The 26,900-nt window shown below is 35.5% G+C and overlaps 1 protein-coding gene across 9 annotated transcripts in view; it reads right to left on the bottom strand.

Annotated features, from left to right (window-relative positions):
* Window positions 1–2,943: 2,943 nt before the first annotated feature.
* Window positions 2,944–26,900, bottom strand: part of Chb (CLIP-associating protein) — a 199,109-nt gene continuing 175,152 nt past the window's right edge. For 5 of the 9 annotated variants that reach the window (XM_076765665.1, XM_076765671.1, XM_076765670.1 and 2 more), the window contains 13 exons: window positions 25,041–25,136; window positions 24,537–24,717; window positions 24,230–24,464; window positions 14,479–14,544; window positions 13,951–14,282; window positions 13,550–13,853; window positions 13,304–13,467; window positions 13,083–13,233; window positions 12,876–13,008; window positions 12,631–12,790; window positions 10,519–10,741; window positions 10,237–10,443; window positions 2,944–10,160 (listed from right to left, as the gene is read on the bottom strand). In XM_076765665.1, coding sequence (XP_076621780.1) covers window positions 9,957–10,160; window positions 10,237–10,443; window positions 10,519–10,741; window positions 12,631–12,790; window positions 12,876–13,008; window positions 13,083–13,233; window positions 13,304–13,467; window positions 13,550–13,853; window positions 13,951–14,282; window positions 14,479–14,544; window positions 24,230–24,464; window positions 24,537–24,717; window positions 25,041–25,136 — 2,456 coding nt within the window. In that variant the 3' untranslated portion in view covers window positions 2,944–9,956. The remainder of the gene's footprint in view (window positions 10,161–10,236; window positions 10,444–10,518; window positions 10,742–12,630; window positions 12,791–12,875; window positions 13,009–13,082; window positions 13,234–13,303; window positions 13,468–13,549; window positions 13,854–13,950; window positions 14,283–14,478; window positions 14,545–24,229; window positions 24,465–24,536; window positions 24,718–25,040; window positions 25,137–26,900) is intronic. The other 4 variants (XM_076765666.1, XM_076765667.1, XM_076765668.1 and 1 more) reach the window with 4 other exon arrangements.

The raw sequence follows: 26,900 nt of genomic DNA, 5'->3' as shown, positions 1-26,900 counted from the left end.
GCTGATATTCTCTTACATATGTCTGGGCATATTCACCATTTAATTATTTATTCTTTCGTACAATAAATAGAAAAATTCGAAGAAAATGTATGTTTTGTTTAGTTTTTGTCTACCTACTTTTCTTTTATGTAATCACCAATAATCTCTTTGAATCCCCTTAGAGGCATACGAGTTTGCTAGATACATGATGTCTCTTCTGAGAACAGTCGAATGCAAAAAGTTAAATTATTATAATTAATTAGAAGCGAGCAGCATGTGGACACTAGCGTAGAAATCCTTACGACTCTTGCAGTTACAATAAGTTATTATGCACGTTTTCTTTTCAGAGTAAAACCAAATAGCGGAAGTATACCTATAGTCGGCATAACGAACGATTACGCATAGAACAAATTCACGTAGTTTGAAAATCGATCGTCATAATGTAAAAGTGGTAAAGATCTCAATAATATGTTGTAATATAATTCTTCATATCTTACGTATCATACACGCATTAGTAAATATAATGTAAATCCTGTTATTAATAATGCTCAAAAACTTAACAAAAGAAGCAATTGTTTTTTTTTTCTTTTTTAATAAACGATCGCGACACTACACAGAGTCCAGCGGTGCTAAGACTCGCATTCTCAGCATGACCAAAACTCTGCAGGCAGTGACGGTGAGCTATCTAATCCATATTAATAGTTACATTAGGTTCTATGTTTTATAATATGTATATATATACACGATCCGCACACACGAAGTTAAACCCTAAATCGGTTTTAAATAAAAGTCAATGACAAATGGATTGCGAAAAGAATATCGACAAACGTGTGGCGCTGCTTTACTGCGGGTAGGAACTCGTGAGAATCGTAGGAGGACAGAAAAGGAAAGGAGGGGGCGCGTTCCGTTCGGGCCTGCTAGCGGACTCATCAGTAAGGCCTTCTAGCAGGCCCTGCCTTAGACGACTTCCCAATATCCCAGTCATATAAGGCACCACGCACCAGTTTGGTTGTCCAGGTGGCAGGGGAGGTGAAACCCCTACGTGACGCGTCCCCAGGTGACGGATTGGGGCAGCCACTGGGATTGGGGGTGCGGGGATACGAGGTTATTAACCTGCGAAAGCTGGTGGCCGCATTCTCGCATGGCATCCCGGAGGTTAGAGCGGAAAGCTCCCGCGGGCCCAGACACCGGTATGAATGTGTTGCGAGTGTAAATGTTTGCGTGAGTGGGCTATTTGCCGCGAGTTTTACCTAAGGCCGCAGGTTGGCTAGTTGGCTGCGGGTGAGTCCTGCGGTTGAGTGGGAATGCGGTAGGAGAAGTACCTCTCACACTATGGTGGCTCCACTAGAGTTCCCGGTCCCCCGTCAGGCGCCTGAGGATGGTTACCGTGGAGTTTTAGCCGGTAAGAGTTCGGCACTACCCGCCGGCCCTCCCTTCGGGCGGGCCCGTAGGTGTCCATGAGGATTTCCCCACGTACAAAAAAAAAAAACAAAAAAGTCGTCTAAGGCAGAGCCTGCTAGAAAGCCTGACTGATGAGTCCATTAGCAGGCCCAGACGAAACGCGCCTCCTCCTTTCCTTTTCTGTTCTACGATTCTCACGAGTTCCTATCCGCAGTAAAACAACGCCACAAACGTAGCGTTTACAGATCATGCTGGACAATGTTGATAGTTACGCTAAACTTGTATATCCCCTCTCCCTTACCCCCAAAAAATTTATCGGGAATAATATCGTAAAACAATTGTAGCAATTTTTTGTTAACAAAACTATTCATCCTGCCTGTGATCGAAGAATAATCGGTGAAAATGATTCGCGCCCGTACAATAATTTATTTTGCGATTTTAACTCTCTATGAAAATAGATAATACACATTCTTTGACAATGGCACTGATAAATTTATGTCGTTCAACGATAAACGCATCCCCCGTACTTTACGACAGAGTAGCAAAATGAACATGATGAATCTGATTAACTGCATCGCGATAAGAAGTGGGAAAACTTTACGCAAAACTCAATCATTGTTAGTTTTCGCGACATCGACGAATACAGGAGACTCTTTCGCTATTTGCAAACTACAGTCTCATCGATAGCTTTCACTTTTTACAAGATAATGAAAGACGATCCCCGAACAAATCTCGTTCCGACGACGCCAAAGGCACCAAGTAAAAGAAATAGCCCTGACACTAGAACGTTAGCATCCAATTGCTTTTTTTCCAGTTTCATACTTCGTCCAATACCTTTTTGGCACTGTTTGGCCGTCTATTATAATGGATACGCATTAGCAACACGTTACCGGGTCGTATCAGGTGAAACGTCTGCGTTTAATCTTGAGGACATGGTCAAATTTCGTACACAATATCTGTTTTTAACGCTTCGATGATTCAATTTTACCATAAAATTTCATTACTCCGACCTAGTAGTAAGAAAAGACGAAGAGTGATCTGAACATATTTATATATAATTTTATCCTTATATAGTAAAACAGAAATGACAATGGCACAGAATGTTACTAAACCTTGTTACGTTAGCTTTGATTCAGCATTCATTTAATTATTGGCAACGTGACGAATAGTTTTAAATATTATCGTTAGTTTCCTGTAAATCGGTTTCCTAATCATTTCTATTCTAGTTTTACTGATTTATGTTCGCATGTAATCTCTCTCATTCACTCTCTCGCATTCTCCCTGTATCTCTTGTAGATTCTCGCACTGCGTTCATATGTTACTATTCCTGTTTTATTGGAAAATTCCGACTACTTCTCGCCTGCGTCTCTAGAGTCATTGTGCATCCTTGGAAATCTGACTAGCAAATTAATTTTCAGTGAATAAATTAACACTTTCTTTTTCGACATTTCGATTCTGCATATGTAAGAACCCTTGTGACAACCGGATATGCTCATGTTAACGTTATTAGACAAATACTATACTTGCGCGGGCCTTCGTTAATACTGAAATGCGAAAAAGGAATATTTCTTATTAAGATTTATTTGTCCCCTCTGATCGTACAAAGCCGATACTAAAACATGTCGCTCATTTTCATTTCGAAGAAATTAAAGATATCTTCGTGTTTTATTTTTCTGTTTACTTATGCATTGCAAATTGCATAGTAACCTACTGTTACACGCGATGTTTGTAAATCGGTAAACAAGTGTATAACGTATTGTAGGGAGCATAATGTGACTCTCTAGAAAGTCAGTCTAGCGTGGATCAGGGAGTGCCTAGAGACAAATCCCCTAGTGCACCCCTGTCTCTTTCTCGACGGTTGACATCGGCGCCAACTACGCCATTTGCGGGAGTAACTAGGGAGTTACATTATGCTCCCTACAGTATTTTATACAACGTTTCCAAAATATTCGTCTAATTGGCGTTTACGTATATTCTGCTTACAAAGTATAATCTGATCCTCTCAGCTGTGATGTCGCACTGTCTTTTCAAACTTTCACTAAAAATTGGACCGACATTTAATTTATGGGAATCACAGTCCTTTCAAAGCTTTGAAATCAATTCTAAGAGACGCACAACAATACATTGAAACACCTAAATATATATACAATAACTTAATGAGTAGCAAACAAAATTCAAAGAATATAATAGTCACAAAAATATGGGTAAGAGGCACGATACTGTTTTCACGAGTTTTATACATAAGAGGAAGAAAGTATCTCGATCCCTCGTTCAGCTGATTCGCATAATCGCAAACAACGCAGCATAGTTAAGTCAAAATGACCCCGTTTGGCTGAGCAAGAGTTAAAGCTTCCTTCTTAAGACATAACACTGCAATTTAATACCAAGATGTAACGTACACTGGTGGGCAAAATGATAAGGCACCAAAAAGATAACGTACCGTATACATCAAAAATTTCATATGTATTTGCTAAAATCTTAAAGCTATTAGAAAGATGTTATATGCAAAGCTATATTATACGCAAGTGACTTTATATCAAGGCTATGCAACAATGTAAACAAACAAAACTCTGAACACTGTTGTCTTTGAGCTCCTTATTGTGAAATATTAAGTGGATAAAATGTTAAGGCATCTAAATTAGTCTGGTGAAGAACGTTCAAGTGTGCAAGTCTATTTTAGAAGCTTGGGAAAACTTGGATCAAAATTATATAAAATCCCTGTATAAAAGTTTACTAAGAAGAATCATTCAAGTGGTGTAACGTAAAGGACAGTCCACGCATTAAATATTTTTGTTATTTCATTAAAAGTTGTTGAAGTAATAAAAGAAAATCTGTATTCTGCGAATTGGATGTGCGTGGCCGCCACGAGAACGTGGAGAGTAAGGCAAGAGGACGATCATCTTTTGTCCATGATCGGTTGCTGTATGACTAACTAGCGAGAAGACCAACCACGTTTCCTGTAGCTGTACGAGTACATGTTCATTTTGTTACTATTAAACCACGTTTTTGATATAACTTTAACAAGTTATAGGCCTAGCGCCAGTGGCTTAAAGTAAAAAATGAAAAGTGATCAACATGGAAGCTACACATTTAAGAATTGAGAAACTTCGAGACAAGGACAATGGGCATCATTGGTGTTTTGTTGTTCGGACTTTGTTGGAAGAAGACCATAATTTGTTAAGTGTCTGTGAAGGTAGCCTAGTCAAACCGCAAGAAGATGCATTGAAATACGCCAAGGATTTGAAGAAGTTTCAAAAAGCAGATAAAGCTGTGAGAAAATTGATAGTTACAACGGTGGAGAAAAAGCTGTTGGAGCTTCTGTTAAATTGTGAAACTGCTCGTGAAATGTGGACAAAACTAAATACTGTGTATGATATGAAATCAGATGAAAATTTCATGATGGTACAAACGCATTTTTTCGATTTTAAATGGGACATGAGTGAAGGTGTTTCTCATAATCTGTCAAAAGTAAAACAGTTATTTGTAAAAATGAGAACTCTTGAAGCTGAGATTTCGTCTTCATTGTTGTTGACACGTATTTTGTCCAATTTATCTGCAAAATTTAAGCATTTTCATAGCGTGTGAGATTCAGTGGAGGACCACAAGAAAACTCTAGATAATCTTACCACACGATTAATGTTGGACAGTTACGAATTGAAAACCAAGAGGAATCTGGTGAAACAAAGGTTGCTTTGTTTAGAAGTAATACTTCGAAAAAGTGGCACGATTACGATTTCCATGGCCCCTACTTTGAAGGTTAAATTTGTGTTCTTGGGGTCATTTTAACACTAGGTTTACGGTACGTGTCAATTTTATGCATTCAGATTCTAAACTTAACGTTATAGGACTCATAAATATTATTTGTTAGCAATTTATGTTGAATTGAATTGATGTAACGATATGGATGTATACTCTAATTAAAAGAAAAAACTGCATTTCAATGCAACTGTCAACGTAGCGAATTATAATAAAAATATGCGCAACGAGTGTCCATAAACCTAGTGTTAAGAAAAAAATTGTATATATTATAGGTACCAAATCGGCCTGGTATTTTGTTTTTTATAAATCTGCAAATATCTCGGTAACTATGCGAAATATGACAAAATATCAAGAGACCTTTTTTGTAGGAAATTGAATTTCTTATAAAAAAACATTGAAATGATGTTTTGTGAAATAATAACAAATTATTTAATTATTATTTCACGAAAGCGTTAATATAATATATTAACCCAGACCTAACCCAATACCTCAATAATATTAATTACTAATTGAGTTTTAATACAAACATTTCTTGAGTCTCGTATAAGCAGTTGTGAACGAAGCTTCTACATTCCCTTGACCATCAATGGGGGGGGGGGGGGGGGCCTACAACTTCATCGAAATATAAATATACTCGGAAACTGCGCAGTTAATAAAAAAAATGTCATAGGACATAAATTGTTAGAAATTTAATTTTCTACAAAAAAGGTCTCGTGATATTTTGCCATATTTCGTATAGTTACCGAGATATTTGCAGATTTATAAAAAACAAAAATTTACTTTTCCAGCTAAACCACGCCCATTCGATACCTGTGACATATAATATTTTTTTCTTAGAGTGACCCTAAGGACACAAATTTAACCTTCAAAGTTGGGGCCACGGAAATCGTAATCTCCCCGAAAAAGTTTGCCATACGAAAAAAGACTGTCCTGGTTGCTATGCATGCAGATCGAAAAATCATGCGAGAAGAAATTGTCCGAAGCTGAAGTCTGAGGGGCAGGGGCGCACGAGTTCGTCGCGAGAAGAACAAACAACGAAACATGCGTTTCAGGGAACAAGGTATAGTCAACATCGACGTGTGGGTTATAGACTCGGGATCGACCGACCATATGACTTATTGGAGGGAATATTTCAGGGACTATCAAGAATTTCATGTTCCAGTGAACGTAAGAATAAATTATGGGAACAGAATGAATGCGTATGGCAAAGGTAATGTAGAAATTGATACCCTTGTTGACGGTGATGGGATGCAGGTGTTTTGGATATGACACAAAATTTGTTTTCAGTTAAGACGGCTGCTAAAAATGGTATAGATTTTCTGGTCACTAATTTTGGAAGCAAATGTTTGTTCATGCGTAAAGGAAGAGTTATAGCGACTGCGTCGGATCATGGTGATTTGTATAAAATGGATTTGCGCGTGGTATTACCAAAAGAATGTAATATTGTTAATAAATTAGACACTTTACAATTGTGGTATGAACGACTTTGTCATCAAGACAAGAGGCACGTCAAACATTTTCTGAAAAATATGGGTATAGATGCTTTAGTAATAAACGATTTTTGTGGTGGTTGTGCATATGGAAAACACCATAGATTGAGTTTTCCTGAAAGAGTCGAACATGCCACGAAAATTCGTGAAGTTATACATACTGATGTATGTGGGCCGATGCAACAAGAGTCTCTTGGCAAAAAACGATATAGTTTGATTTTTAAGGACGAGTTTTCGAATTTCAGGAAAATTTATTTTTTGCGCGAAAAATCAAAGGTTTTTGAAAAATTAAAGATTTTTTGTTTTGAGATTGAAAATCAATTTGGTGAAAGTGTAAAAGAGATTCATAGCGATGGCGGTAAAGAATATAAAAATGGGATCGCGGAACGTGATAATAGAATTATAGTTGAAGCGGCGCGATCCATGATTTATTCGAAACCAGACTTGCTTTTATTTTCGTGGACAGAAGCTATGAATACCGCAGCGTATGTAATTAATCGAACTGGTCCAACTAAGCAACTGGATAAGACTCCTTATGAGTTGTGGTATGATAAAACAGCAAATGTTGATAATCTTAAAGTTTTCGAAACAGAATGCTTCGTTCACATACCAGAGGAAAAGCGGAAAGAACTTGATCAAAAGGCGGTTAAAGGATTTTTAGTAGGATATGTTGAAAATTGCAAAGGGTATCGAGTTTATGTACCTAGTGTGAGAGATGTAATTATGAGTCGTGATGTATTGTTTAAGACAGAAAAATTAACTTTACATGAAATTGATTTACCGGTTGAAAGTAAAATAGTTGAAAATTGCGATTGGTCTGATAATATCTAGATAGAAGGGGAAGCGAAAAACGATGATGGAAAAAATGATCAAAATGAAACTTTGCAACTTTCAGGAGGAGATAATGAGAATTCTAGAAAGTTAAGAGATAGAAGTAAAATTAAACGGATAGAGTTTTACGGTATTCCAATGTGTCATTTTACAAGGACTGTACCTTCCAGTTATAGCGGGGCTATGAATTCAAATGATAAACACAAATGGGTAGCAGCCATGAAAGACGAAATTCAATCGTTAAATGAAAATGAAACGTGGACAATTGTTGGAAAGCCGGAAGGGCAGAAAATTCTTAACATTCGTTGGGTTTATGCAACAAAGTTAAATTCATACGGTTCTGAGCAGTATAAGGCAAGATCAGTTGCAAAGAGATATGATCAAACTGAAGGGATTGATCATAAGGAAACGTTTAGTTCAGTGGTTCGTTTCGATACGATACGAACGTTACTGAGTATTGCAGCTCGCGACGGGTTACATCTTGCACAATTTGACATTAAGACAGCGTTTCTATACGGATCTTTACAAGAAAATATCTATATAAAGCAATCGGAAGGGTTTAGCGATGGGACGCCACGAGTCTATAAATTGTTGAAAAGTTTGTACGGGTTAAAGCAAGCTTCAAGGTGCTGGTCAAAATGCTTTACTAATTTTATTGAACATTTTCGGTTCAAAAAAGGGACAGTGGATCCTTTTGTTTATAGTAAATAAAAATGATAAACAGATGTTTTTACTGATTTACGTAGACGATGGTCTTTTAGCTGCTACACATGAGTGTTTTAGATGATTTCTTAAATGAATTGAACAAAGAATTTTAAACTACGAATATGGAAAATGTAACTAATTTCTTAGGAATAGAAATTTCCCGGTTGAAAGATAAGTCTATCTTCATTAGTCAGAGACGGTATACTGGGAAGGTTTTAGAAAGATTTAAAATGCTTGATGCGAATTGGGTTTCTACTCCTATTGATACAGGATGGAATTCGACCGATGTTAAAAAACAAAAGTGATACAGCGACATACCGCGAAGCTGTGTTGGCAATCTTATGTTTTTTACAAGTGGTTAATAGGCCTGATATTAGTTTTGCGGTGAATATTGCTACTAGAGCTTTTGAAAATCCAAGTGAGGCACACTGGCAACTTGTAAAATGAATTATGAGATATTTGAAGGGCAGAATTGATGTAGGGTTACTCTATTGTAAAACTGCTAATTCTGAAGCATATAGCGATGCAGATTTTGCTGGGGATAAAGAATCTCAAAAGTCGATATCGGGCATGGTTTGTAAATTCACGAATGCTGCTATTACGTGGCACAGTAAACAACAAGAGTGTGTTTAGCGGCGAAAGAAGTAATATGGCTGAAGAAAATATTTGTTGATTGCCATTGTGAAATTGAAAATTATGTTATGTTTGTTGATAATATGAGTGCGATGAAAATAATTAAAAATTCGGAATGGCATCAACGTAGTACACATTGATACAAGGTATCATTTTGTGCGCGATTTATATGACAAAAATGAAATTACTGTAACGCATGTTAGAACGGGTGAGCAATTAGCTGATGTGTTTACTAAGGCTTTAGCGAAGCCAAAATTTTTAAATTTGAAGTGTAAGTTAGGATTTATAAGTAGAAGTCAGATTAATAATAAAATTGTTTAGATATTCTTCTCAGAGAATACGGAGTTTTAGGGAGAGTGTTGAAGTAATAAAAGAAAATCTGTATTCTCCATATTGGATGTGTGTGGCCACCACGAGAGCGCGGAGAGTGAGACGAGAGGACGATCGGTTGCTGTTTGACTAACAGGCGAGAAGACCGACCACGTTTCCTGTAGCTGTACGGGCACATATTCATTTTGTTACTATTAAACCACGTTTTTGATATAACTTCAACAAAAGTGCCTTACCATTTTATCTACACTAAATTTCATTTTATTTTTTTTTTTTATATAAATAACGAATAAATTGAAGAATTTATTTAATTTTTTATATATTATGTCAAAGTTAGTACTTTATTTTTCACGTATACGTACTAAATAAATGTTGATTTAAAAAAATCTTGAGGTGCGTATCATTTTCACCACCAGTGTACCAATCAAAGACATATATACGTATCTCAAGTAAAAAATCTTATATCCTAAAGTGATTCACGATGAATTGACTGAATACAAAACCATTAAAAAAATCTTTTAACTCTTACATTGCAACAGGTATAAATTTTTGGCAAACAAAACAATGTCCATAATCTTGTACACTAGCTATTTTTGTGCAACATCACTGTCAGGAGTTCAGCTATGTCGCACACACACCTTGCCACGAAGTCGTACAGATCAGTCCCATCGCATCGAAAAAACTTCGACGTGTATATCGTATCCGGGTCCATGGTCGTCATGGATTGGATTTACTCAAAAAACTAAACAGCATTCGTTCATGCCTTGCGCTTAGACGGGCAAACCTCTTAAGTATCGCGATCCTAAGTGTCGCGGAATTTGATGTTAGTTAATTTTTACTATTACTACGTGGACTCGCTGGTTGACTGTTCGCCTGTTGAGCGCGTTGTATATAAATATTTAAAAGCTTCAATTTACTGGTATATAAACAGCTGAGATGAGGCTTTAACACTTCTTCGCCAACTGCCAAATGTATTGCTACCATGCAGAAAACGGCACTTTTACGAACAGCACTTTCTTGATCGTCGTAAGCCTAATGATCAAAATAAATGTTACTTGCAGATGTTAAACAAATATAAAGTATCTATAACAAAAGTATTTAAACTTACCTTAATGAGACCAGGCATAACTTTTGACAGATGAGGCTCTATGGCATCCCGACCCCAATGTTCCACTACTTTGTGCAACATTTTTATCGCTCCCATGTTCAGAGGATAAGGTTCAGTAGTTATTATAGTCGATACTAAATGAATTATTTGTTCCGGTTTCAAGACCATCGCTATTGTTGCCGCACATTTTTCTGCTATCCAGAGAATCTGTTTAACGTAAGTATTAACAATTAGTTACAATGCACAATTGAGAACAACTAATTCTCGTCTATTAATGTATACAATTACTGAAGATCTGGAGTTGCTGCTGCCACTAGAAGAATCTTGTTTCTGGTCATCCAATTTGTAAGCATTAATTACTTTTAGAACAAGCAGCTCAGGGTAAACGGAAAAACTGTCTACAAGTTCTGGACACTTAAGCATATCAATTAATGTTTGAAGTACCTCCACTTGCATTTTCTTGCTATCATTAGTTAGACTATCAAATAATGTTTTGAGCAGTTTCCTGAAAAAACAGAAAAATAAAAAATTTGTTAGTATTCCGATAACACTGTCCAACATGAATTTTGCCTTTCAATAACCAGTGGGTGATCCATGATCCCAGAAGCTGAATTGCTGTATCACCCCCCCCCCCCCCCCAACAATTTATCCATTGTTTTTTATCCTAAATAGTCATTAAATAAATGTAGAAGTTTAATAAAATGCCGACATAAGTAGTTTTCCCGCATTATTTTTGTATTTTTAGAAAACTTTAATTATCTATACACAGTTCTGTGGAAGGAATAAGGTCAATTATATGTAATCCAATGTTGCTTTAGATAATAATGAAATATATATATTTTATATTGGCAACATAATTCTCTGTCATGTGCACACAACTCTCGCAAGACAATGGAACTGACGCGTAGATCCCCCCGCGTGTCAGTGCTGCCAACATTAAGCCTACTTCACACTACATTCACTCACCATGCATACAACTAATAAAAATAACCCTACAAGTACAACGAGAATTGGCAGGAAATATAAAGCTGCACATGAACCATACATAATCAGACCAAAACCAAAACGTAATGTCCAGATCCCTAAATAGTAGAAAATAAACTAATTTTCTAAAAAAAAAAAAAAAAAAAAAGTAGTACTCATAATCAATATTAATATTGGCATTACTAATTAAATATTAATATTATTATATAATACGTGTTCACATCTAGCGTCGAAGAGTGTTTTTTTTTTCCAAAAAACTTAGCTGCTGAACTAACAAATGGATTAGAATGCGCTTTTAGCTGCTTGCAGCAAAGACATTAAAGCATAAAATAAAAATTGTACCGACTAAAAAAGATCTAATCAGACCTTGAAACGAGAACACAAAACTTAAATGTAAAAATTCATTGAAATTCATTCAACCTTTTAGACGCAATCATGTTAATAGTATACGCAAGTACGTGCGTAAATAGGCGCAGAAAAAAAATGTATTTTTTTTAATAATCACAATATGATCAGGGGATCTTAAAACGTGTATTTCCGCTAAAAAAAAATTTTCAAAATGTTTTTTTCATTATGGTAATTTCCTTATACCTTACATAGGTCGAAAAGTAAAAATGCTGGGGCAGTCGAGACTTGGAATCGTATACCGATTATCGTGAGATCGTATTTCTCACAATTACAAGAGCACGAAGGAAAGGTTCATACTACCGTTCTTTATCAATTTCCCGAAGTTGTGCGAAGTGTCGAGCTCACGTACACGTGACTCGAGCTGTAGTATATGCCTGCTATCCTCACCATTCCGTTAAACGCTAAGGAAGTTCGTCGTTACTAATGTCGACGTTGATGCACTCAATTATGCCAGATCAGGCCACACTGATGTGAATAGCAGACGACCACTTAACAGTAAAATGCCATACACTCGCCGCCAACTTACACTTTCGCAATTTGTTCGAATCGAAAAAATCGTTTCGACACTCCATATAGAAAGTTTTTTCTTTAGAAATATCAACAGAATTCAAATCCTGGGTAAAGTTTTCGTATTAAATAATTAAATTTTGGTAAAAATACAAAAATAATGCGGAGAAACTACCTAAATCTGCACTTCTCTAAATTTGTATATTTATTTAACAACTATTTAGGGCCAAAACCAATGAATAAATTATATTTCACTATATTCAAGAAATTCTCCTGTAAACCAATTAAAACTTTCGAACGTTTTTGCTTTTCATGTAATACCTCATTTTTGTTGAAAATCTTGGGTTTTTATAAAAACTCATGTTTTTCAAAAACTGGGAGGTGATACAGTAATTCTACACAAATCAGTGGTTATTGGAAGACTGAAAAAAAGTTTCAATTTGTCGGACAATGTAATTGCTATTACGATATATGCAAAAATAAAATAGGACCTACTTGAAATTTTGTTTGATATACGAGGCGTCTCCTTCACGAACATATTGCTGAAACTCTTGCAAAGCTGATACTTTTTCTTCTGTTTGCGTCTTCTTCGATTGTAATGTTTCAATCATATATTCTAAACTTTCTTGTCTCTTCGTCGAATCAGGCGAAGATCCTGTAATAAATATCGTAGAAATTAAATGGACTATTGAATAAATAAAATGGTAATTAGTTTCTGTAACACAAAATGGTAAACATACCATGTGTCTTGTATCCGTTATTTTCTTGAGGTAAAATTAGATCTCCAGCAATCGTATCGGTTGAACCATTTACCGTAATGTTTGTAACTGATCGCCCTCTTTGGGTAGGCGAAGAAACGGAAGACGATCGACCCTGATAATACCAAAACGCAATACAAAACATTGCATTTTATAAATGAAATCTATCTATATTATTTATTTTATTACCGAATTACACAATGTGAGACCTTCCATTTTCTCCTCTACGTCGGCCATATTACTGATTCCACTGTCTTTGCTGGTAGTGGCTCTTTCTAAACGCTCGAAACCATAATTCTGAATTTCTGCCGTCGTGCGTCTCAAAGATCTGTAGGAAGCACTTTAAAATTAAAATGACAAAGAATGATAAACCAAATAAACTTTACATCGAAGATATACAAATAACTTACTTGTAAACTTCCTCCAAATTCTCATCCGTATTGTCAATATCACCTTTGGCTTTCGAACGAGCTGGCGAACTCTGCGCCCTGGGAGGAGGGGTACCGGGTGATGCTGGATTACTCGAACCAGAGGATTTCCTCAGGTGATTTTGTACCAATGGTAGCGCTGCCTCCTGATTAATGTCCAAATATATTTTTAGAAAACTAATCTTTATTTACCATTATATTTATGAATCACTGTATAAATAGTCTTACTTGATAATACTTCGGTAACTCGGCTAATATCATTGTCACTTTTGGAGGATTCAAATTATATAATGATATGACAGCGTTTTGTGCATGTCTTCTAACGTCTTGGCTTTTAACGTCGTTAGACCAATCCAGTAACCTTGCTAGCGCCGATCCAGCAGAATTATTAAGCGCAGAAGGTTCTGCCGTTTCTGTGATTTGCGTAATAAACGTAAGCGTGGCTACTTTTACACGAGAATTTGGCGTTTGCGTCGGATCCGTTAAATACCTCATCATTGCAGGCAGAAGTTGTTCTCCTGGGAAACATTCTCTACGAAAGCAAAGAATTCTAAATGGTTAACGAATACGATCCAAGCATTTGCATTCGAAATGCTTGCACAGACTGAAATTCGTATTTTTTGTCTTACCTGACAACATCGAGTGTCTTGTGAATTTTTGCTTGTATCGAACCGAGTAAATCGGTACCTAATTTGTTCATAAGCCTTGCGCACAATACGTAAAGCCAATCGCCAAGATCTTCGCTGTGAGTAGTTACCAATTCATTCAGCGTATCCAGAAATAGACTAAAAACTTTTGTATGAGAGTCCATGAACATTTTGGTAAAAATATCAGTCACTTTACGTAATTCTGTCGCTGTAAGCGTATTTCCATTTGAAAGAAAATGCTGTAGTCCGACTAAGCCTTCTTTCCTATCTCCCCAATGTTTATGCGCGCAATTTTCAATAATTTCCTTAATGTCCTGTAAAACAATGATTTTATTTACACAACAATACGTATTGAAAGTAGCATAGCAACGAATGAATGTAAAGTCATATTTCAAACATAGACAAATTGTTATTGGTTGATTTTTTATATTCGGCAGAAGAGTATAGTACATAAGATATCGAATGTATTTGCATCGAGTATAATGGAAGTGAATATTAAATTTAACAAACCTTTGGGATAGATTGATCCCATATATCACGATACAGTCTTTGTTGAGAGCCACTCCATGAGAACGACTAATGGGTAGATGGACGATGGACAGATATGGAGAATAGAACGGCGCATCGCATTAGTCCAAACCAAACAAATACGCCGCAACAAAACCAAAAGAAAAAACCAAACATGCGTTATCTACATTGTTGTACGATGCTGAAAGCGCTGCTTTCTTAACCCCTTGCACTACGCTGAAATTCCGAAGAAGCCGTACCTAACCCATATGCCCGAATGATCGGGAGAGGAGCCGAATGTCGGAACTTGAAACACGATATGTCGATCGACGAAATATCGACGATATTTACGAATTCGACTCGTGATATTCATATTTGGACGAAATGTCGATTACGAGTCAGACTCGTGTTATTCACGTTCGACACAGAGATATACATACAGGGTGTTCAGCCACCCTTGGGAACAATTTTAATGGGAGATTCTAGAGGCCAAAATAACACGAAAATCAAGAATACCAATTTGTTGATTGCGGCTTCGTTAAAAAGTTATTAACGTTTAAAGTTCCGCCTGTACCGAATTTTTTTCTCGAAAATGCGTAAGATTTCGGGGGTATGTCTATTCACCAAAAATGATTGTAATTGACCCCCGCAACCCAAAATAATTTTTCCAGAACGATTTGAAATTTTTTTTTTTCGTCGAAAAAGGGTATAGCCGAATAAGGGGGTCAAATGTGCCCCCAAACCGAATTGAACGAATGATGGGTCATTCGATAGCTTATCCAAAAAAAACCATTTGTGCAAATTTTTAACTTGAAATCTCGACCGTGGGGGTAGTAATGGGGTGAAAACGAAAATCATGTTTTTGAACAATTTCTCTTAACCTATTGAGTAAAAAAATGTAAAAAAATTCAGAGACACTTCGGGTACTGGGATACATATTTTGGGAGATTTTCAGATTTTTTGATCGAAGAACCAGGTAGTAAAAAATAAAAAACCGCAAAAAATGCCGAAAAATGCCAATTACGTATCGAAGGAGGCCCGGAACTATTTTTATACTTTTACAGTAAACACGTATTGCTATTACTATTATTCTCAATTTTTTTCAGATTTTTCATTTTGGTGCGCCGCAGTGAAAAAAAATAAAAACCGATTTTTTCCTCATTTTCTGCGTATTAGAGTAACTTACACGTTGAATTTTTATGCATTCTTCAATATGCGAGTGTTTTGTACACTGTTTAATGTTTCTACACTAAGCAAAATTACATAACAATTGAAAGAAATAAAATAAACCAACCGTTGAGCGCAAGATATCCTAAAAAATCAACGATGTTTTCAACAGGGTCGTTGGCGCAGCGTTAGAGTGTCCGACTGTGGAACCGTTGGAAGTTTTTTTACCGTAGGTTCGAGTCTCTCTTTGGGACTTAGAATTTTTTTTTATTCGTTATTTTTTTTCCAAATTCTAACTATATAACAATGGTTTATATTTATTTATAAATATTCTAAAGGCATTTTACAAATATTTTAACCTGAAATATGTATAAATATAATTTTGGTGCGATTTTTGCATAGGATGATTTTCTTATCTCCACATCATTTAAAAATGACTTCAAAAAAATTAAGGATACATATTGTTAAACTATAGCAATATTTAATATACTGTTAAAATCCAAAGTGATTTGAGAATTCGGTTTATGACACAGTTTTCTGGTACATTGTAGTTATTAGGAATCGTTTTTTTCGTAAAATTATTTTTCGTTATTAGTCACTCTGTAGCAAGTTACTCTGTAGCAAACATTCATATTTATCAAAGAAAGAAAAAAAAGGAAAGATCTGCTTGATCGAAGGGGGAGAAGAAGTAATAGTAAGCCAGTATAGAATCTTCTGTTCTAATCCATTTACAATAGTCAAAGGTAAGAGATTTGATAACTAACATTTTACATTAAGTTCAGTTTAAGAGATGTTAAACAATAATCGTGGTTGACAAAAAAAATAAGGACGCAAAGACGCTCCAAAATTATATTTATACATATTTCAGGTTAAAATATTTGTAAAATACCTTTAGAATATTTATAAATAAATATAAATCATTGTTATATAGTTAGAATTTGAAAAAAAAAAATAACGAATAAAAAAAAATTCTAAGTCCCAAAGAGAGACTCGAACCTACGGTAAAAAAACTTCCAGCGGTTCCACAGTCGGACACTCTAACGCTGCGCCAACGACCCTGTTGAAAACATCGTTGATTTTTTAGGATATCTTGCGCTCAACGGTTGGTTTATTTTATTTCTTTCAATTGTTATGTAATTTTGCTTAGTGTAGAAACATTAAACAGTGTACAAAACACTCGCATATTGAAGAATGCATAAAAATTCAACGTGTAAGTTACTCTAATACGCAGAAAATGAGGAAAAAATCGGTTTTTATTTTTTTTCACTGCGGCGCACCAAAATGAAAAATCTGAAAAAAATTGAGAATAATAGTAATAGCAATACGTGTTTACTGTAAAAGTATAAAAATAGTTCCGGGCCTCCTTCGATACGTAATTGGCATTTTTCGGCATTTTTTGCGGTTTTTTATTTTTTACTACCTGGTTCTTCGATCAAAAAATCTGAAAATCTCCCAAAATATGTATCCCAGTACCCGAAGTGTCTCTGAATTTTTTTACATTTTTTTACTCAATAGGTTAAGAGAAATTGTTCAAAAACATGATTTTCGTTTTCACCCCATTACTACCCCCACGGTCGAGATTTCAAGTTAAAAATTTGCACAAATGGTTTTTTTTGGATAAGCTATCGAATGACCCATCATTCGTTCAATTCGGTTTGGGGGCACATTTGACCCCCTTATTCGGCTATACCCTTTAGGCATCTAATTAGATTTTCGGTAAAAGGAATTTTTTTCTCGAAAGTGCATTGGATTTCAGGGGTATGAGTAATGACAAAAAATGATTGTAACTGACCCCCGCAACCGAAAATAATTTTTTTAGAACGATTTGTAAAATTTTTTTTTTCGTCGTAAAATTTCAACATCTACCCGATTTTTTTTCTCGAAAATGGATAGGATTTCGGAGGTATGTCTATTCGCCAAAAATGATTGTAATTGACCCCCGCAACCGAAAATAATTTTTCCAGAAAGATTAGAAATTTTTTAATTCAATTGTTAATAACTTTTTAACGAAGCCTTCATCAACAAATTGGTATTCTTGATTTTCGTCTTATTTTGGCCTAAAGAATCTCCCATTAAAATTTTTCTCAGGGGTGGCCGAACACCCTGTATACCAGAAATGTACCGGTTGCATTACTCACGCTATGCCAGCAGATCATGAGTACATACGTGAGCTCTTAGTTTTCGTAGAGTCAACAAAGGCAAACTGACACATGTCCTCTTTTTTGATTCTCCGAAGCTACCCTAAGTAATTTCTTACCGTCTCGTGGAAGTCGAGAGAAGAAGGCTTGCATTTGCCTTCTGGCTTTTGAATAACTGAAATCCGACTTCAGGTCAACGGAATACGATTTGGAATCTCGACTGCCCAGTTATTTTTACTTTCTGACTTATGTAGACGCACATAAGCAAAGTATCCATAATAAAAAAAAATTTTTTGTGAAATTTTGTGAAATTTATTTTACGGAAATACACGTTTTAAGATCCCCTGATCATATTTTAATTATTGAAAAAAAAAAGAAATTTTTTTTTATTATTCTTATGTACGAGCGTACATATGTATATTATTAATACAACTGAGTATAAATAAGTTAATTAATTAAGTTTTATATTCTCATTTCAAAGTCCGGTTAGACTTTTACTATAATCAGGCTATGGGGAAGAATGATTATATCTCTTGTTTTATAGTTGTGCCGATACATAGACGTTATTTATAAAAAATCTTTTGAATGTTTCATATAAATCTTAGGAAGAATTCAATCTTATGTAAAAAAAACTTTTTCTCTATCTTCACTAGAAAAGAGAAAATTAAATTAAATCTTACACATTACGTGCTTATTTAAATCACGTTGAGATTCAAAATTGTATGCCGTTTGACGGGAGGTCGGATTTCAGTTGTTCAAGAGTGAGAAAGCAAATGTGAGTCTTTCTCTCTCGGCTCCCACGAGGCGATCCGAAATTATTTCGGGCAGCTTCGGAGATTCGAGAAGGAGGGCATGTGTCAGTTTGCCTTTGTCGACTCTCCGAATCTCTACGAGCTCACGTATGTACATACGCGTGATCTGGCACAATGTGAGTAGTGCAACCGGTGCTTAATCTGGCATATCTGACAAGGAACATTTGCGAACGGTCTGGCTTCGATTTTGATGAAACTTCGTACACTTATAAAGCAGCCAAAAATAATTGACACGTATTTGTTTATAGCTGCAGTAACTCGAGTTTAAGGGGTGAAACCACCCCTTGAAGTTTTGACTCGAAACGACTATCTCGAAAACGGAAAGACATACGAAAAAATTGTTAATGGGCGAGGTTAATGGTTTCTTATGTATAATAACATGGTGTTAAAAAATTTAACAAAATATGATTTGTTTATAACAAAAAAAAATTTATTAACTTAATTTTTCATTTTATTGAAATTTTCATAATGACAAAAAATGACGAGCATTTTATTCCAAATCCATTGGTATGTAATATTTTAAAATTGCCTCTTATAGTTTTGCAGGTTTTGATGATTTACATCTTGCGCGCACATCCACTATGGTAGTAGCCGTTCTAACTTTGATTTTAATGAAGCACTGTAGGCTTGCACTAAATTATACATTAACAAGTAACAAGTAACAATAACAGTGACAAGTTTCTTAACAGCAATGAAAAGATTAATTGTGTTTATTACCCACCTATGACATCATGGCAAAGGTGGAGCGATTTATAAATTATAAATACATACAGTGTGTATAGCAATTACGCTATGTAGTTCCGACAATAGTGGTACTTGTCGAAAAAATGTTTGAAACATAAAGATTTCTTACACCATGCACATTTAATTATTGCCACGTCTCCGCAAACATGGCATCTTCGTTCATTTTCAACAAAATAGCAGTCAGTACTCAACAGGATTCTGGAATGCATTTGGTTTTTCATCTACATATGCAGGGTGCTTGACCACACCTGGAAAAAATTGTAATAGGCGATTCTAGGGGCCAAAATAAGACGGAAATCAAGAATACTAATTTGTTGATGGAGGCTTCGTTAAAAAGTTATTAATGTTTAAAGCTCCGCCCGTATTGAATTTTTTTTTAGAAAGTGGGTAGGATTTCGCGAGTAGGTTTATTCAACAAAAATTATCGTAATTGACCCCCGCAACCGAAAATAATTTTTCCAGAACGATTTTAAATTTTTTAATTTAATTTTGTTAACTTTTTAACGAAGTCTCCATCAAGAAATTAGTGTTCTTGATTTCCGTCTTATTTTGACCTCTAGAATCGCCTATTACAATTTTTTCCAAGCTTGGCGAAACACCCTGCATATGTAGATGAAAAACTAAATGTTTCAAACATTTTTTCGACGAGTACCACTATTGTCGGAACTACATAGAATAATACTACATAGAATAAATTTTTCTTTTCTTATAAACAAATTTTATTTTGTTAAATTTTTTAACACCATGTTATTGTACATAAGAAACCATTAACCTCGCCCATTAACAATTTTTTCGTATGTCTTTCCGTTTTCGAGATAGCCGTTTCGAGCCAAAACTTTAAGGTGTAGTTTCACCCCTTAAACTCGAGTTACCGCAGCTAAAAAAAATACGTACCGATTATTTTTGGCTGCTTTATAAGTGTACGAAGTTGCATCAAAATCGAAGCCGGACCGTTCGCGAAGGTTCCTTGTGAGTCAGACTCGGGTTATTGACGTTTAACATAAAATTAAACAACGAGTCTGACTCGTAATATCCTACTTTAGCCTAAAATTTTCATCACGAGTCAGACTCGTGAAAATAGTGCAAGGGGTTAAGCTTCTCGTCTAAATCTACTCTGCGATGGTAGGAATCTGGGCTATGATATACCTATGTTTACGATTAAAGACACTAGACAAACACAATGAAAATAAAATGCGATTCTATTATATTATAAACTAAAACTGTTTGGGTACTTTGTTTCTTGTAAAATGATAAATATTCTATTGTTTGAAGAGATGTATGTTTACTTATTTGAGTCATCTGTTTTCATCAAACTAATTTGTAGTTTTTAAAATACTAAAAACAGTATCTTAATATATTGTAACAAACAAACGACCAAATTTGTAAATGTATCATAATCAGACATACATTGACATTATTATTACTTTGTCACAATATTTAAAAGGTACATATCCATCCATAAATCACAAGACACTTAGCAAGAAATTGTATAAATTATAACATGAAAATAATTCCTTCAATTGCTTATACAGCGTGTTAATCGTTACTCAAAAATGTGGCGTCGCATTCCATGCTCGTCACCAGAGTCGCGCTCTCACAAGCACTCGACTGACTTCTCGGTTGCTAGATAGCAACCGAGGGATTGGTCGAGCGCATGTGAGAACGCGACCCCTCTGGTGGCGAGCATGGAAGGCAACGCCACATGTCCTTCAGAGTTTTCATAAGATAGGTTGAATCTCATTCAACGTAACGTGTTTGCGTTCCCATGAGTTGACACAAGAATATAAGGCTGTCGATTAGGATGGACCTTATTTTTCAATTTTCGATTTTTTTGGGGCACTCTCTGAAATTGTGACACTAGATGAAAAACTAACCTATGCAAAATTTGAAATTGATCGGACAATGGGAAAACGTGGCACATCGCAGTTGAAAATTTGGTATTTTTGTAATTCGTTTTTCTCCATTAAAGTGTATCGCTATCATACATTTTAGCACCTCTTTGAATTCGTCTTTTTACGCTTTATTAGGATATAGAAACAAAATTTTGAATTTTTTGTTTTTTATGAAAAATATACTATTTCGCTTTAAATTTACTTCGTTAAATAGTACAAGTTTTACTCATATCGCTTTTTCTATGTTTATAAATAACGAAGATATTTACAGTGATTTTTTAAAGCGTTTTTACGTCTTTGACTTCATATTTTCAAGTCAAAATATTTTGAAATGATGGCGTATATCAAGATTATAGTTCCTTAATTATTTAATATTACAATTAATTCATGGGGACAAAATAATGTATGTAAACTCGTGCGAAAAAGTACTCAAAGTCTTTGAGGTACTGTTACATTTTCTTCCGGTTAGTTGCTGTACCGTACTTCAAAATCCCCACGCACCCGTTTGGGTGTTCAGGCGGCAGGGGAGGTGAACCCCACCACGCACCCATTTGGTTGTCCAGGCGGCAAGGGAGGTGAACCCCTACGTGGCGGATAGGGGTAGCCGCTGGGATGGGATGCGGGGATGAGGTCATCAGCCTGAGAAGGCTGGTGGGAGGTCGGAACGAAAGCTACCGCGGACCAAACACCGGTATAAATGCTTTGCGTGCGTGAATGTGTGTGTGCGTTAGCCAGTTGGCGGCGGCTTAGTCCCATGTCACAAGGCCGCGGGCGCTGGTGACCAGGCGCCTGCGATTGAGTGGGAATGCGGTGGGAGGAGTGCCTCCCACCGGGAGGGGCCAAAAGAGGCACGACGCGGCGGGGGACTCTGTGATGTCTCATTAGAGTTCCCGATCCCTCGCCAGGCATCTGAGGATGGTCACCGTGGGGTTTTAGCCGGTAAGAGTCCGGTACTACCCGCCGGCCCTCCCTTTGGGAAGTCCCGCGGGTGTCCATGAAGATTTCCCCACAAACAAAAAAAAAAAAAAAAAAAAAGTACTTCAAAATCCTTAACTACGGTCCGTTAGACTACTATCTCTTCCAAACAAATGATCAGGTACTGAATGTTGAAGGGGAACAGGGCTAGTATTTGATATTGTTGAGGCTAAATCAACTCGCCTCTTAGATTCGCGCTAAGGAGAAGTTTATGGAACGGAAAAACGACCAAACTGCGTGCAAAACCAAGATTGTCACATCTGCAGGCCGGCCCATAGCCCTAGCATAAAACTTCCGAATTTCGAACCAAAAAGAAGCATCGAGGAAAAATTAATCCATTGGAGGAAGCTGTAGCAGTTGGCCGCCAAAACTCGCAGCTAGGCGAGGTTTATGGCAGGGTAAAACTCGTCGACAGCGTGGACGGTCAAACTCCAACATCTGTTAGATCGAATAATGGAAATCCCCATTCATCATTCGACACCTCTAGAAGTGATAATTACTAGTAATCCTCTCGACTTTTTCTGCCCCATGTGAAGCTGGTAAAAGCTTTCTGTCCCTGTATAATACAATCGCATCAAGCTCGCAGTCATTAAATTTTAAATGCAACTTCTGCGCAAGGTTTGTATGAAGTGCAGATGGACAGCAATGAATTGATTAATTATTAAGTATTAATTATTGAATCTTCTAAATCATGACCAAGAACTGCAATAGCTACAAAATCAAATTTTAACAAAATATGAAGAAATTCTATTTACAATGATTGAAATAGAAATATCTAAATATCATCGTTATTTATAAACATAGAAAAAAATGTTATGAGCAAAACTTGTACTATTTAACGAAGTAAATTTAAGGCGAAAAAGTACATTTTTCCCCGCAATAAAATTTTGAAATTTGAGAATCGCGACTTATAAAAAACAAAAAATTTAAAATTTTGTTTTTATATCCTTATAAAGCGTAAAAAGACGAATTCAAAGAGGTGCTAAAATGTATGATAGCGATACACTTTAATGGAGAAAACCGGGTTACAAAAATACCAAATTTTCAACTGCGATGTGCCCCGTTTTTCCGTTGTTCGATCAATTTGAGATTTTGCATAGGTTATTTTTTCATCTAGTGTCCCAAAAAAATTACAAAAAAAATTTTTCATCAAGTATAAATAAGGTTCACCCTACTGACGATACGTTTGTAAGTAGAGTTTCTCATGCTGACTGAGAACCACTGAAACGACCTGTCGCAACCTATCTCACGTACACAGCTGTTCGTAGATTGCCGTCTTACAGGCAGATCTTTAAATGTTAACAACTTTTAAACGAAACCTCAATTAACAAATTACTATTCTTGATTTTTGTCTTATTTTGGCCTCTAGAATCTCCCACTAAATTTTTCCGAGATAACCGAACACCCTGTACATTGCATACTTATTGAAATTAGGTATGCATTATGAATTTTATAGTAAAATAATAACTTAGGAGAGGAATGTACGTTCGTTCATACTGTTCGTAAGGTAGAAGGCATCTTCAAATTGCATAGCAAATGGAAATCCATAAATACATATGATATTACAGCTACTTGTAAGGCAAATGTTAACGAAGCATTAATAAATTAATAAACATCCAATAAGAAAGCGTAATGACGTATAATAATTGTTTGAATCATGTCTGTAATGTTAATGCAGAGTGTACATGAAACTAATGTAATTATCCTGAAATTTAATTTAGCATGTTAGTTGCAATCAGTAACGCACTTAATTATTCGTTCATTAAGAACTTCTAATAATGTAAGTTTAGACTCGAATAGGTCCACATAAAATAATGAAGAACGTTGCTGAACGTGAACACGTTGTAAATTACTAATTTCATTATTACTTTACTCTTCTACTGTAATCATAATAAGATGCAGTATTGGACACAATGTTATTAGAATAATTATCGCAGATTTGTTTATAATTATTCGATTAAAGTTTAATAAGAGTATTTGTTATTTTATTGTCTAGCCAAAAATATTTGTTATTCATTTAACTTACGTCATTTGGTCGTCGAAAACTGTCCATGCTTCGCTCCGAACATATACTGCTGGTTTCGCTGTCGTCGCTGTGATCACCTTTCACCCTTGGCGTTCTCGTATAACTATCGATATTATCAAATGTAAGCGCATCCGCTAATGCCGATTCCGCCTCGCGCGATTGTTGCAGCATCTTTTGTGCCATGACTGGTCTGGACTGAGGTCTGTCCGTAGGAGACATATGCACATTTCTTCCACTACAAATTATAAAATATTCCTTTATATAAAATATTCGAAGTCGAGTCGCAGTGACCAAATAAATACAATACCGTATTTTGCTAGCAAAACTTCTATCCATTCCAAATCTTTGCGGACTAGGTTCACGGCTATTGCCAGTGCTTCTAATTCCATGTCCAGATAATCGTCTTGGTCTTGCAATTAAGGATTCCCCTTCGCGATTATACGTCGCGTAACTCAACCTAGACGACGGTGATCCCGACCGACTGCTGGCTGTTACAGTACAATAAATGAATTAAAATTAAGACTCTTCTAACATCATATTTTCTTTAATACGACACTCAACGTCTTTCTTGTGCAAGGAATGAGGTCTATTATAAGTAATCCAATGTTGTTTTAGATAATAACGAAATATATATATTTAATATATTGGTAGTATAATTCTCTGCCAAGTGCACACAACTCCTTCGAGACAATGGAACTGACGCATAGATCCCCTCGCATGCCAGTGTTGCCAACATTAAACCTACTTCACACTACATTCACTCACCTGACATACAACTAATAGAAATAACGCTACATTTCTTTCTACTTACGCTGAGACTGTGATACTCCAGCCATTCTCGTTCGTGTCCTTGGGATTCTTTCTGGACTAGCAACTGTTGCAGTATCTGGAGACTTACTGGGACGTGCTAAACGAAAAAATAATATATATCATATATAGGATAAACAATGTAACTATTTTCCGTATTACGTGACCAATTCAAATTATTCGTTTTACATATTTTAGTTCAAAGAGATCTACAAGCTGAATACAATACAGTTTTCGTAAACACATTTTCCTGTATGTTTTCAAGGCAATTTTATTTTTTTAATGGAGTGACCAGTTTGTTGCGAAGAATATTATTAAGAGTCTTATTATTTATCCTAAAATTACTAATTTCCAAGTTCTTCAACTACCAAAATAATGAAATTATAACATTTGAATAGCTTTGTCATGAACATGTCACGTTACCTCAAATGATAGAAAACAGCTGCCTAATGTTACTATAGAAATAGTATATCGTAGAAAATGTTATGTTAAAAAAAATTAAACTATTTATGATTTAAAGTCAATCAAGCTGTAATCGTAATATCTTTCTAGCTGAATATTTCAGAAATATATTTTTAATAGAGCTTAATGCTTTCATTCTCAGAATTTGTTACTTTGACAAAGTAGTTTATTTAATTAATGTTTTGGCTCCTTCCCAGAGTTGGGCAAAATCCAATTACAATTGTAATCGATTGCATTTTCAATTATCTTAATCAATTTAAATATTTTATTGGATTCATATCTGAGCTTTGTGGAGGTGTTTCCATGACTTTGGGGCAATTGTATAAGAGACATTGTCGTGTTGTATAAGCTTTATGCTTTGGATTGTTATCTTGGTAGAACACAAAATTGTTATGAAGACCCAAATGTTCCACAGAAATATGTAAATTTTCTTTTAAAATATTTACATATACATTTTTCTTCATAATCCCATCAATAAATACTAAATTTCCTACCCCAGCTGCGGAGAAGCAGCCTACACCTTGACGTACCCTCCCTGTATTTCACCATACATAGAAGATTTGATTTTCCTAAGCCTATATTTAGTTTACATCATATAATATGCTGACCATCTGACTGGAATACATTAAACTTGGACTCGTCAGTAAAAATTACCTTCTTCCAAGTTTCATGTGTCCATTTAACATATTCGTTTGCAAATTGTAAATGCTTTTATAGATTTGTTTCAGTAACATCCAGCTTCTTTCGAGCAACTCTGCCATTGTAATTAGAACACGATATACTGTTTCGTTGCTAATTTTTTTCCTGTTTCATTTTCGACTTGCGATACAATTTTGGGAACACTAATGTTAGGATTTATCTTAACTTTCCTTAACATGTTCGCTGCCAGATCAAAACCGTATAATATTCTGCAAAAGTAAAATGTTGATTCTAGACCATTGTAAGCTACATAACCTAAAATTTGTTTCAGTAGTTATTTTTGTAACCTTGTTAAAATTCACAAATTCTATCCAAACTTATTTCCCAACGTCTTATCTTGAGAATCAATTTTTCTAGCATCATAATGGTAAATCCTGTCACCCGTATATGGGTGACATGGTAGTCAAAGTGTTAACAATAACACTAATTTCGCTTAAACATTTTCCCTTTTCATACGAATAACTAATTTTCGTAATTCAATTGAGGTTTCTGTACCTTTTCTTCCCATTTTATGTACTAAGTGAAAGATTGTTTACTTTCAAACAAAAGAATAGCTAACTATTGCTTTTGTTCTTTGTAGAATGTAGGGGGAATTCCCGATATAATGAAAGAAAATCTCTAGAATATATTTTATGGTCTACATATTAACTGTACGAATACATATTGGTTTAATAAAACAATTCCTAACATTGATTTAATTATG

This window comes from Colletes latitarsis, chromosome 5, assembly GCF_051014445.1.
Source record: "Colletes latitarsis isolate SP2378_abdomen chromosome 5, iyColLati1, whole genome shotgun sequence".
Taxonomy (NCBI): domain Eukaryota; kingdom Metazoa; phylum Arthropoda; class Insecta; order Hymenoptera; family Colletidae; genus Colletes; species Colletes latitarsis.
This window is presented reverse-complemented; position numbering and strand designations above follow the sequence as displayed.